The sequence below is a fragment of the Erigeron canadensis genome, chromosome 1 (assembly GCF_010389155.1).
Source record: "Erigeron canadensis isolate Cc75 chromosome 1, C_canadensis_v1, whole genome shotgun sequence".
Lineage (NCBI taxonomy): Eukaryota > Viridiplantae > Streptophyta > Magnoliopsida > Asterales > Asteraceae > Erigeron > Erigeron canadensis.
The window spans coordinates 45324796-45336933 of NC_057761.1; the positions used below are offsets into that span (position 1 = coordinate 45324796).

Below are 12138 nucleotides of genomic sequence, written 5' to 3' on the forward strand. Positions count from 1 at the left end.
CGTCATACAATATTTGTTTTTCTCATATCTACACACACAATCACGCATATACACAAACACTAACACTTGCATACGACTTATTTTCTGACACACACTGTTACCGGAGGTCGCTCTAGAAGCACTCTCTATACCCCTCGGTAAACGTGGGCAAAAATGTCCGAACCCGAATCGAACCTGGTGAAACCCAGGTTTGACCGAAACCGGTTCGATTTTTGGAAAACCTAGCGGTTTGAAACTGGTTTGGGTTTTTGGATTTTTGGGTTTCCAGACAGGGTAAGAGACCGGGTTCAAACCGGTTCAGGTTGAGCAAAAGACTATAGCACTTCATTATAGTGATTAATCAAAAGACTCATGTCAAGAGTCTTGTAACTTAATATCACTTGTACCAAATCAACAACAGTATACGTCATGATGCATAGATAGGCTAGAACATATGTAGGGGTGCTACTAACAAATTACTAATTTTTCACACCTAATCCAAATGTGATTGGCACTTGATCACCTGTACCTCCTAGCTGCGTGCTTCTTGTTGGTATATTGCATATGTAGAAGTATATATATATTTTTTTCTACATTCCACATATACACACTAATAATTATCTAGGTAACTAGTGTCATTGTAGAAGTATACACAATAATGGACATCATGATTATGTACCAGTTGGCACATGTTTACTTACAATGAGGTTCGGTTCAACCATAATGGAAGGCTAACTTACAGCAAGCCTATCTTCAAGTTCTTTTCTGTACACCTGAATCAAACCACTTCCATCTGCCCCTTGAAGCTTCTCATTTAACAAGCTTTTGTATTCATCATCTCTATCTTCTAAGCCTCGCATCAGTTCAACCTGACCAATATAAGCATGATTTCAATTATCACAAAGATTGCGTGTTGCTTATAGAGCTGTTGCCCCATTTACTTATGAATAGGTCGCTTTGGATTGTATCTGATCTTAAACACATCAAATGTGTTCAGAGTTGCTCAAAGTGTATCTAATGCATACGACCTCCTCATTTTTTTGTCACAAACTAGAACATTAAATTTTATAAAAACTAGTATAACTAATGGAAGAATTTTTTTTTTGCAGATAACCCATACGGTCATACTAAAAATTGAGCAGTTTTTTCCAATTACCCAATCCACCCATTTTACCACCTTTATCTGTTAATTATGTAGAGATGAGTTCAATGCCACCAGTAGAACTTTTGTTCCATTCATACATAATGATTTTTGGAGACTGGTGAATGTAATTACCTGCTTTTGGAACTTGTCAAACTCATCAGAGCTCAAGGAACCATCACTGTTGGCATCAAGGAGCTGCATCATCTCCCGAGCATCATCACCTTGTGCACCAAGCTCTATCATCACTTCCGTTAGCTCCTCGATGCTAATCTTACCATCTCCATTTTTGTCTAGGAGACGGAATATACGATTTCTGCTGTCACTCCCATCACCTTTTGAATTTCTGGAAGTAAAATCTTTTAACCGCAATGCAGCATACTCAGCAGCAGCTATCATAATGGTCTTGAGCCGTTTTGCCTGTTCAACAGATATCAGGACATAATGGGTAAATAGGGGAAACAACTGACAACTTTGACTCATATACTTGGGTACCCAACCCAACCCGCAACAAGAGTTACTTGTTTTGACCCATTTTTCCGACTCTATATGTTCTCCTATGATGATAACCTATTAACCTTACATGTAAAATGCATTTAATGTGAGATAAGGAAACTTGCCTCTTCTGGATTAGTAAGACCACCTTTGTAAAATGCGTGTGAAGCTGTTCCATCAGACGCTTGAATATTCATCTCTGATGTCCTTATTTGTATCTCCATTAGAGGTCTAGTCCTGCCACTACCACTCACATCAACCGCCATGTGCAGACTCTTGTAACCATTAGCTTTAGGCCTTGCAATATAATCTTTAGATCTGCTGGGGACCTCTTTCCATAAAGATTGGATTACTGACCGTGCCCTATAACATGCTTTCTCCCCTTCATCTGATGTCTTTAATATCACTCGCAAACCTAAAATGTCATAGACCTCCTCCGGTTTACGCCCATCTCTCAGTAACTTCTTCATCGTGCTATAATGACTTTTATAACGGCCTTCAACTGAAATCTCATCCACCATATCTGCTAAAACGGGATCCGAATTTAACAATTGTAGCAGTTGTTCCTTGAGAACATCTATTATCGGCTTACTTCCTGTCTCGTGGCTCCTTAACCAGGTATTTACATAAAGATAAGAGTAAGGAAACAAGTACTGAAAAGAGAGATCTTCAAGTTCAAGGGATAATGAATTTGTCCCAACAGCATGTGCTAAAGGAGCATGGATTTTCATAACCTCGAGAGATACCATTTGCTGTTGGCTTCTTGGCAGGTACTCCAAATGTCTCATCATATCAAGCTTCAGAGCAAGATGAAGAATCAATGCCCTAACATCATAATACGTCAGACAGAATTTCCTAAGCGCAGAAGCAGTTTCCTCATCATAAGTGTCGACTTTGGATGCAATGTTGTTGACACGAAAACTCTCGTGCAATAAATGAGCCGTGCTAATACCTATACGATCCTTGACTTGGTACATGCTTATGCCGCCCGCGTCCACAACTTCTCTTAGTATCCCAGCAGAAATAACTTCAGCATCCATCTACACCAATAGGTCAACTTAAATAGTCTATAAATAGGTTACTCTAAGATCCAGCTCATCTATTAGATTATTAAACAGTTTGACAAAACCTGATGTTCCCCTAAATAAAAACTATAATCTTATCCGAACAAAATACCAAATTAATGAACTTAAACCCTTACTACTTCTAACAAATTAGTATTGAAAAAACTATATCAGGAAACAAATACATATATACATATGTGTATAATATATAACGAGAATTGAATTAATAACCTGGAGATCGGCGAGGAGGAGAGCAACGGAAAGGGCACGAGAGAGACGGGAGCGGCCATCGGGAGCAAGAGACAAAGTTTGCAAAATTGGAAGACAAAGTTTAAGGGTTTTAAAAAGCAGCCGAGAAGAAGTGGTGGAAAGTAAATGATGATTGTTGTTGTTGTTATTGTTCATTCGTTCGGTTAGTTCGTTAAATGTGCCAACTAACTCAACCACCATCTTCCCGCCACCACCAGCAGCTGCAGCCATTTGAAGTGAACAAGGAGTCTGAGGAACAGAAGCAGCAGAGAGACACATTTTGACTTTGAAAGTCAAACATTTTGATGATGTTCGGTTAGGAACAGAGAAGAAGGTGGAGAATGTTTTGAGGTGTGTTTTGGGAGAAGAAATGATGGTTGTTGGAGAAGGGGGTTGACACAAGACTTCCATTGAAGTCGGAAGTTGTGTGTGACTGTGTGTGTGTTTTTGGTCGGCCTTGATAATGGCGAAGACGAGGAGTTGGTTGGTTGATAAGGAAGCCACGTCAGCTAGTTTTATTTACCTATTTTTACTAACTAGAAAATTTTGGACCCCGCGTTGCTGGGTCTCAATTCCCTTGTTGAAACGGTTCGTTATTTTAGTATATATGCTGTGAATTTTTGACCGCTTAATTAGAAATAATTTTGTCATTAATATGTTTGTTTAAAAGTATACAAGAAACCAAAACGTAACCCGTAGTAGAAACCTGAACGGGATGTGATATGACAAAAATATCAATATATTAATTCAGAATTTAAGCGGATGCGATATAGCAAAATGCAAGTAGTGGTACGGGGTGTATCACAACAAGGTTGAATAACAAATAAAAAGTGTGAAAAAAACAAAAGAAGTAACCCGTAATAAAAAGATCCGAAAAGAAAAAACAAAACTAAAAAAATATATAAAAAAAGACGTAACAAATCCAAACAGGATGCAATGTGGCAAAATCCAAACTATAAGAAACGTATGATGTGTTACTTTATAACCGATGCCACATGTCAAGTTTTAATAAGCATGATTACTAATGATAACCATGCAAAAAAAAATTGAAAGAAAAAACTCCAAATGGGATCCGTAATGTCAGAATCTAAATAGTGATGTGGGGTATATGATGAACCAATAAAAGAGATCATATAAGGGGAAAAAAAGATATCAAAAAACCAAGAAAAACCGAAAGATAAATAACTTTAACGAAAATAGAAATAACAAAGGGGGAAAAATATTGAGTAAAAGTTTCCAATATATTAATTCATAACACAAAAGCCAAAAAACTATGATGAACACCAAGAAAAAACCCCAAACGGGATCAAAAATGGCAAAATCTAAATAGTGATGTGGGGTATACAATGAACCAATAGAAAGAAAACACAAAAGCAAAAAAAACTATGTAATAAACCAACAAAAACCGAAAGAAAAGTAACCTTAACGAGATCCGATATGGCAAAATCCGAAAAAACGCAGGGTATAGGTAGACCAATAGAAAGAAAACACAAAAGCAAAAAAAACTATGTAGGAAATCAAGAAAAACGGAAGGAAAAATAACCTTAACGGAATCCGATATGGCAAAATCTAGGAAAAAACGCGAGGTACAGGTGGACCAACAGAACAGCGTCACGTTGCACGTTACTGTTCATAAACATTGTCATTAATGAGATTACAATAACATGCCATAGGCCGTACCAGTTCTTACCCGACCCGGACCGACCAACTATGAACACTGCACCAATCAAATCACAACAACAACAACAACAACAACAACAGGACTCAATCCCTGCGCGGGGTATGGGGAGGTAAGCTGTAGACAGTCTTATCTCTACACAAAGGTAGAGAGACTGCTTCCATAGGGACCTCCGGCCACAAACGAGTGCAAGACGAAAAATGAGAAATGTTTAGAAAATCATACCTGTCTGCCGAGAATCTGAAAAAAAATTGCTTATAAAATTGTTAAAAAATATAATAATATTTTTACTTAGCACCATTTAAAATGGTTAATTATATTTGTACCACAAATTTTGATAAATCTACCATACAGTAAAACTTTCTAAACACATGTATAAGTTACTAATACAAATGTGTGGTAGATTTATGGTATGAATATCACTTCTCATTTTAAAATACTTTCACATAAACTACCCTTTTAATATTAATGATTAAATTAAAATATCAATCTTTTATCTTTTAAAATATCTCTATCAACCTTTTACATCAATTACTTTTACATGAATTATCTACACAAATCGAAGTCGCCTCTACCACCAATAGTCCACAAATCGACGTCGCCTCTACCACCAATAGTCATCCGTCGTTGTCACAACCGTCGCCGCATTGCATGGTACCGTGCTAGTAACATAAATATAGATATGATACTTACGATTATGGATTTGTGTACAATTGCACAAAGGTAATTCGCTAGAATTTTAATCCTTATAATAACTACCCCTTTAAACAGTCCCCGGTTCCAATTTTCACCAGATTTTGAGTGACCGACCCTTTCATTTTTCATTAGTTCTCAAACAAGCGAATATGGTCGGTCCCATTGAACCATCATAGTAGTCCATTTTATGATTTAAAACATCGATATAACATTGGAGATATGTTTCAAGTTCCTTATGTACCCGATGCCAAGACTCGAGCTTGTTAACCACAACTTAAGAAGGATGAGTATAAAACAAGTAATGTTGACTAACAGGCACTTTTTGTCCACAAAATTTTATGTTTTCATAAGTACTTGACACGTTAAATATGCTTACAAAACATTTATTCACTTCAAATATAATATGTTTTTCGATATTAAATTAAAAAGAATAGAAGGTAATAGGAAACCAAAATTACATTTCAGGCAACTTTCTACATGTTTGACCGGCAACCAATTTCCTCTTTTATCTTATTTCCTTATATATTTGTTTTAGGCTGTTTGAGGTAATACATAATATGAATAGAGCTCCACAAGTAAATGGGCTGAAATTGACACGTCTAAAGAATCATGGTTATGACTTATGAGCTTTTGGTACACTAGCCTAAAAATGACGACCCATCAAGCACAACTGTTTATATTCACCAGCAGAAACATCTCACAAATGTGCGATTTATTAGTTTTTAAAGTGGTGTTTAAGGGGGCTTAGAGGTGCCTTAATCTCCCTAGCCTCTTGTTTCTCATTAATACAGGTTTACAGAAATGAAAAAACATCAGGTAATTACCATTAGCTATCTTTCAAATATGTGAGCTGTCTTCAATGGCAGTTGATCGATCTTCAGGCAGAGGTTCAACTAGACATTTTGTGGGCTGATTTACAGTCTCCATCATTGAACAGTAGCAACCAACTATTTCTTGATCCAGCTTATAGTAGTACGGCATTTTCTCAAGAGGCTTCATATCCAGATCAATAAAAGATGCCTGATAAATATACTCGTATAAGATAAAAAGATCCATAAAAAAAGGGATAAGTACCTGGGAATGTAATGAACTATGCAGGAATGTTGTGTAATGAACTACTTGAATGTCTATTGTATATAATGAACTTTCAAATCTGGGTTATTGGATGAACCCGGTATATGTGGCAACCATATAAGCCGCCACTTGTAAGTTTTTGATTGGTCAGATACATCCAATAACCTGGATTTGAAAGTTCAACACATACACTAAACATCCAAGTAGTTCATTACACAACATAAACATTCGTACATAGTTCATTACATTCCAAGGTACTTATCCCAAAAAAAATCCTACTGAGAACATAAGATTGCAAATATAGCTCTAAAAAACCAATTCAAATATCAGATATTTTGCGACTACAACATATACCCGATCTGCAGAACTTTTTTTTTTTCTACACAACTAAGGTAAGTGCATAAGTTTTAGTGATCTTGTTCACACAGATATATGTGTAAAATGTAAATAATGTTTTACATCCATAGTGCATGAAAATAGATAGGCATGCCATGCTTTATAATCATAGAGAGAAACTATAATAACTTTGTCGCCCATTAGATGTAGAAATCATATTTCCCAATTTCCTCTCATTTTCTTCAGAGAGGAGGCTGATAAGTGATATCTACACTTGAAACTGCGAGTGTCAGAATTTAGATTTTTGCCTGTTTACAAAATACAGACATTTATTTCTACAATTATAAGCACGACATGACTTTTGAGATTTCTTTGTGCTTAAATTTGACTACAAACTTTAGACGTTTATGAGTGTGATCAACTACAAGAACATGCACATTTCTACAATAACTAATATGAACCCTGGCGCTTTAATCAACCGAACAAAAGTGAACTTGTAGGGCAAAAGGAACTTACCTTATAATCAAAACATTGGTTAGTTGATTCAAGGTATACGACCCCAAAAGGAGAATCTGGATCTCTTTTTCGTCTTGGACAAAAACTGATCATCAGACTCAAATCCTTGGCGGTTGAAGATATAAAAAAATCTCTCACAATCTGCAAGCTTTGATCAATAGGAATTGAATGTAGAGACTCATAACTACCAAAATCTTTGTCTTCACCTAATTCCTTACACACTACACATGGTTGAGACACTGCATCGTAATATGCATGAATAGCACCTTCTATATCATATACATCAAGCTTCTGAACTTTGAGAAGGCGGTCCATTATTCCAGATTCAGAAACAGCCTCAGCAACAAGCTGAAGAAAGTTACGAGTACGCATGCCATCATCAGCGTCAATGAAATCTTTGAGTGTATTTTCAAATGCTTGTGCAATTTGAATATCAGTATCATCAGCCTCACCACCCAAACTCCCTAATATAAGTGAACCATTTAAGAATACCCGGAAATTGTTCTGAGGGGTAAGAAAGAGGTCCTTGACTGATTTTAACACTCTTCCTTTCGACCCAGAAAACATATCCAAGGGGTCATATTCACTTATTTGAGGTACCTAATGTAATAGTCACCAATGAGATATATAAAACCAAAACAGAAACAGATATCAGCTACAGATAGTCAGATACATATCTAATTGAATTAATATCTTATATTCCAACCATCCCAAATGTATGATAACCAAATGCAAAATGAAGACACCTCCAGATAAATGTCATATAATAACTATTGAGATGTCAAAACAGGGAATTTGTAGCACGCGGTCATGTCTGGCTGACTCGCATTGGTGGAACTTTAATGCTTTAAATATGACTATTTTAAGGTTATCTTTTAAAAAAAAAAAAGAAAAACTATATACTTTTTTATTTATTTTATAAATTTCTTTAAATTATTAACATATTAATAAAAAAATTTAGGAGATTTGATGCATTATGAATACACTTAAGAGTGACCTGTTCAGCCCATAATATGTTTAATTAAATTAATGGGTATGCCTAATTAACCAGGTAGATGCAGAATTAAATAACGGCTTGTTTATCCATAAACAGATCTAATGCCACATCTAACTATGACTAATAACTTTCTTTCAATTATGTATCTTTATATTAGCATATGTCTGCATAAAAAGTTTACTTGTATTATGTTTCATCAATTAACTCATAAGACTTAGGGGCCATTTAGTTCCCAGAATGTATGAGAATTTGGTGAAATGGAATTTGAATTTTCTTCCTTTTCATGTTAGGTTAACATTACCAACAAGGAGTTGGCCTAATGGTAAGAGAAGCACTTGGCGACCTTAAGGTCCCAAGTTCGATCCCTACTTGGCACAAAAAAAACAACTCATTTAAAGTACCAGTTACCAATGAAGCCAAGACTCAAATGTGAAGTTCTAAAGAAGCGGGTTTGATCATTCGGGGTGCCCAGATCACGTGGGGATTAAGATGGAGGTATTGTACTGGCACCATATGGATCATACGGGGTGAGTTTGGGTATCCAATAGTGGTACCGGGGCTAGAATTCCACCCTATTACCCTTTTTTTAGGTTAAAATTAGAAATTCTAAATTCCATTCCACCATATTCCCAAACATTCTGGGAACCAAACAGCCCATTAGAGAATTGAGTTTATCTTTTGATTTTAGTCTCTTTTTTCTTCTTATTCTGTACTCCCATGAATTCATTGTCAGTAAGGTATATAGTCAACATAATCGGCAAAATATTACAACCTTTCTTTGATGAAATTTGAGGATCTGGTGCAGCTTGAAGCGGGATATTCTTTTCTTGGCTGAGTTTTCCTCCCTGATATATCTTGAAATTGGAAGAAATCCACACTTTGGCTGGCTTAGGTAGAACAGAATCAACAGATAGAAAGGGAATAATTAGTAGCAAGTCAATGAGAAGATATGTAACAAAGAGCTTAAAGAAGAGCACCATTACCTTTATCTCAACCGATATGCAAATTTCTTTTTCATGGACAGCTTTGACGGGGGAGTGGAAAAGCAGACATTAGTTTACAGAAGAATCAAATCAATATGTTTGTCATATCACAGATATGTGGTGCAATAACTAGCCAGGGCAAATGTGCAGCGTAGGCTGTTAGGTCAAACCTGGATCGGATAGCCATTGTTTGTGCCGGTCGAAACAGATTGGGTCAGATAATTTACTTCTTTTGTATAAACGGATTGTGTTAGATGTGATTGCAGAATGTAATTTATTAAAGGAATAATCAAACTTGGTAAATAAAGCTGATATAGTAATTAGTAAATGTATGCATTATAATAATACATTTTGGGTGACATACGACATTTGATGGGTTTCCCTTTTTAAGTGACATCTTTGGTCCATTATATATAAACCATAGCGTGAATCGAACAGTTCAGAAAGAAATTGGTCACATTTACGGCTTCTAGCAAAAACCAAAGCAAACTTCTAGTGTAAACCAAGCCAAACAACTATGTTTAGTTTTATAAATAATAGAGAATCTCAAGCTTTTAACACTGCCATCGATCTCCCTACCCTACTAAATGGGAGGCATATTTTTAGGTTGACTTTTCACAAGTTCGAATCGAAACTAAATGACTAAGGGCAGGTATTTACCATGGGGAAAAATTGAATGGTCAGACATGAGAATTGCTGAGTCACGCAGGTAATCAATCCTACCACTGTCCACTCGCCAAGAAGGTCGCTCAAGTAAAACATCATTATGTAGCGACTCTAGAAATTCCTTGCTCACCATAACACGAACCTGCCATGTTTGGGAAGGTTAAAAGAATGAGGTACTGTGTAATGGTCACACAGTTATTACAGATGATTATGATATAGAGCGAAAATTATCTGCAGAAGATGCATGACAACTTCTTATAATATCCACAAGAAAATCACTAGGGCTATCACATACACAGATCAAGAAAAATTTTAAAATTAATCAGAAGGTATAAGACATTATCTCAAAAAGATACCCCAGCATCAACATGTTGAGAGCCTAATAATGGACACATTACAAGCTGCGCATACATATGATTTGCGACATCCTTTGTTGGAGCAGATAAAAGCTCTCCTACATCTTTCCATATAAGGCACTCATGCTTGGATAACACTGAAGGAGCTTTCTCATATTCAGATGCATTCCGCTTAAGCTTTCGCACCCGTAACACTTTGCCAATCTACATACAATTATAAATCAAGTATGTGAACTAATAATAAATGGCCTAATATTTGCCAATTACACAATTAGAGGTGGCAAAATGGGTCACTCTGGTACAGGTTGAAAGTTGAAACAAGTCGGGTTAGGTACAAAGTAGTAACCTTTTTAAGATAACTATTGTATGGATATCCCCTCAACTTATATACAAACCCATAAACTTTTATTGATCTAAAATAAACCTGATTACACTCGCAAAATGTAGATAACCAGAAACGTTGACCAGTCAACAAAAGGCAATGCTGGAGCCTGGAGGCGATGTCCAGCTGCCTTAGCAGCCTGATAAGCAGAGTGTCCACCTATAGTCCTATACCAGAAAATGTGGCCCATATTCACAAAGTCCCCCACTTTAGTCTTTAGAAACCAACTAAACTAAACGCCTATGGGTTGGCCCCAAAGTTACAGCCAACTGGGAATAAATCGAATCTACTATATTCAATAAGCAATTACTCCGAACACTACATACAAAGAGCTAAAGTTTGCGACTATTCTACACAAGTATAATTAGTTTGAGATCCTTTTATCTTCTATTATGTATATACAATCATAAAATACAAATAAGCAAATGATAAGTAAAAGAAGGAAGGAAAGAAAGAAAGAATACAAAGTTGGGTGAGGATCCTTTGTAAGCAAGAACAATATTAAGACCTCCTTCTCCTCTATAAACCCAATCTCCTGCATCTTTTGCCTCTAAAACCATCCCCACCATCTTCCTGCACCAACACATACATATACATATATAGATATAAAACCCTTAAAAACAGAAAATACTCCATAGAGACAGTTGCTTACCTTTGAGAATGCAATCAAGGAAGTAAGAGCAAGAAAACACAGAAGAAGAAGAAGGGTTGAGTAAAGGTTTGAGACTTTTTTGAGTTGAATGAGGGACAGCAAGTGGGCGGTTGATTGAAAAAACAAGAACATGTTCGTCTTGTAAGAGATGGACAGAAACTTATTTTTGATTTTTTCATGCCACCTGGATTTTGCTTCCAACACCCTCCAAAAATAATACGAGTACTAACATTTGTCACAAATAAATTTTTACACTTTATTTACATTAAATCTTTTCCATATAAATTTTCACAAACACAATTTATATCAATTAAACCACTTTTATGCATTTTTTTTTCTCATGTTTAATTAAACCACCTCACATGATACTCACTTAGGTCTAGTTTGTTTAAAAGCTAATGGATTTAATAAAAAAAAAAATACTTAATCTGGTAAATTAATCAAAAAATTGTTTGTTTTTAACTTAATAAATAAAAAACAATTATGTTTCTTAATACATACAGATATTATTTAAATATTTGGTCACTTAATAGTTAAAAAAATAAAAATACATTTATATTTATAAAAACTATTTTGAATAAGTATGATTTGCAACTTAAGGTAAAAAAATTTAAGGTTAGATTAAAACACAGAATAATTTAGTAAAACATTTGGTGTATAGTAATGCTTAAAAAAAAGGGAAAAAAGATTGGTGTATATTAGATTAAGTTTTACTTAAAAGAAAAAAACTAATTGTTATCTATGTTTAGTATTAATATGAAAATAAAGATTAAAAAAAGTCATGTGATATACTTTATTGAAAACTTTGTGTATTAAAAAATATACTACTTTTAGAAGTTAATTTAAAATTACACTTTGTAAAGTACATCAAAAT

At 35.3% G+C, this 12138-nt stretch overlaps 2 protein-coding genes across 2 annotated transcripts; both read right to left on the reverse strand.

Moving 5' to 3' along the window:
• Window positions 1–336: 336 nt before the first annotated feature.
• LOC122597723 (probable GTP diphosphokinase CRSH, chloroplastic) lies at window positions 337–3384 on the reverse strand. Its single transcript, XM_043770291.1, has 4 exons — window positions 2911–3384; window positions 1741–2655; window positions 1256–1540; window positions 337–848 (listed from the first exon to the last, which is right to left on the reverse strand). Exons 1-4 carry the CDS (start codon window positions 3337–3339, stop codon window positions 711–713), a joined length of 1767 nt encoding a protein of 588 aa, XP_043626226.1. The 5' UTR covers window positions 3340–3384; the 3' UTR covers window positions 337–710.
• A 2613-nt stretch (window positions 3385–5997) lies between these two features.
• LOC122585126 (inositol-pentakisphosphate 2-kinase-like) lies at window positions 5998–11403 on the reverse strand. Its single transcript, XM_043757226.1, has 8 exons — window positions 11265–11403; window positions 11077–11185; window positions 10231–10434; window positions 9869–10016; window positions 9209–9249; window positions 8998–9108; window positions 7229–7828; window positions 5998–6322 (listed from the first exon to the last, which is right to left on the reverse strand). Exons 2-8 carry the CDS (start codon window positions 11179–11181, stop codon window positions 6140–6142), a joined length of 1392 nt encoding a protein of 463 aa, XP_043613161.1. The 5' UTR covers window positions 11182–11185; window positions 11265–11403; the 3' UTR covers window positions 5998–6139.
• Window positions 11404–12138: the final 735 nt, after the last annotated feature.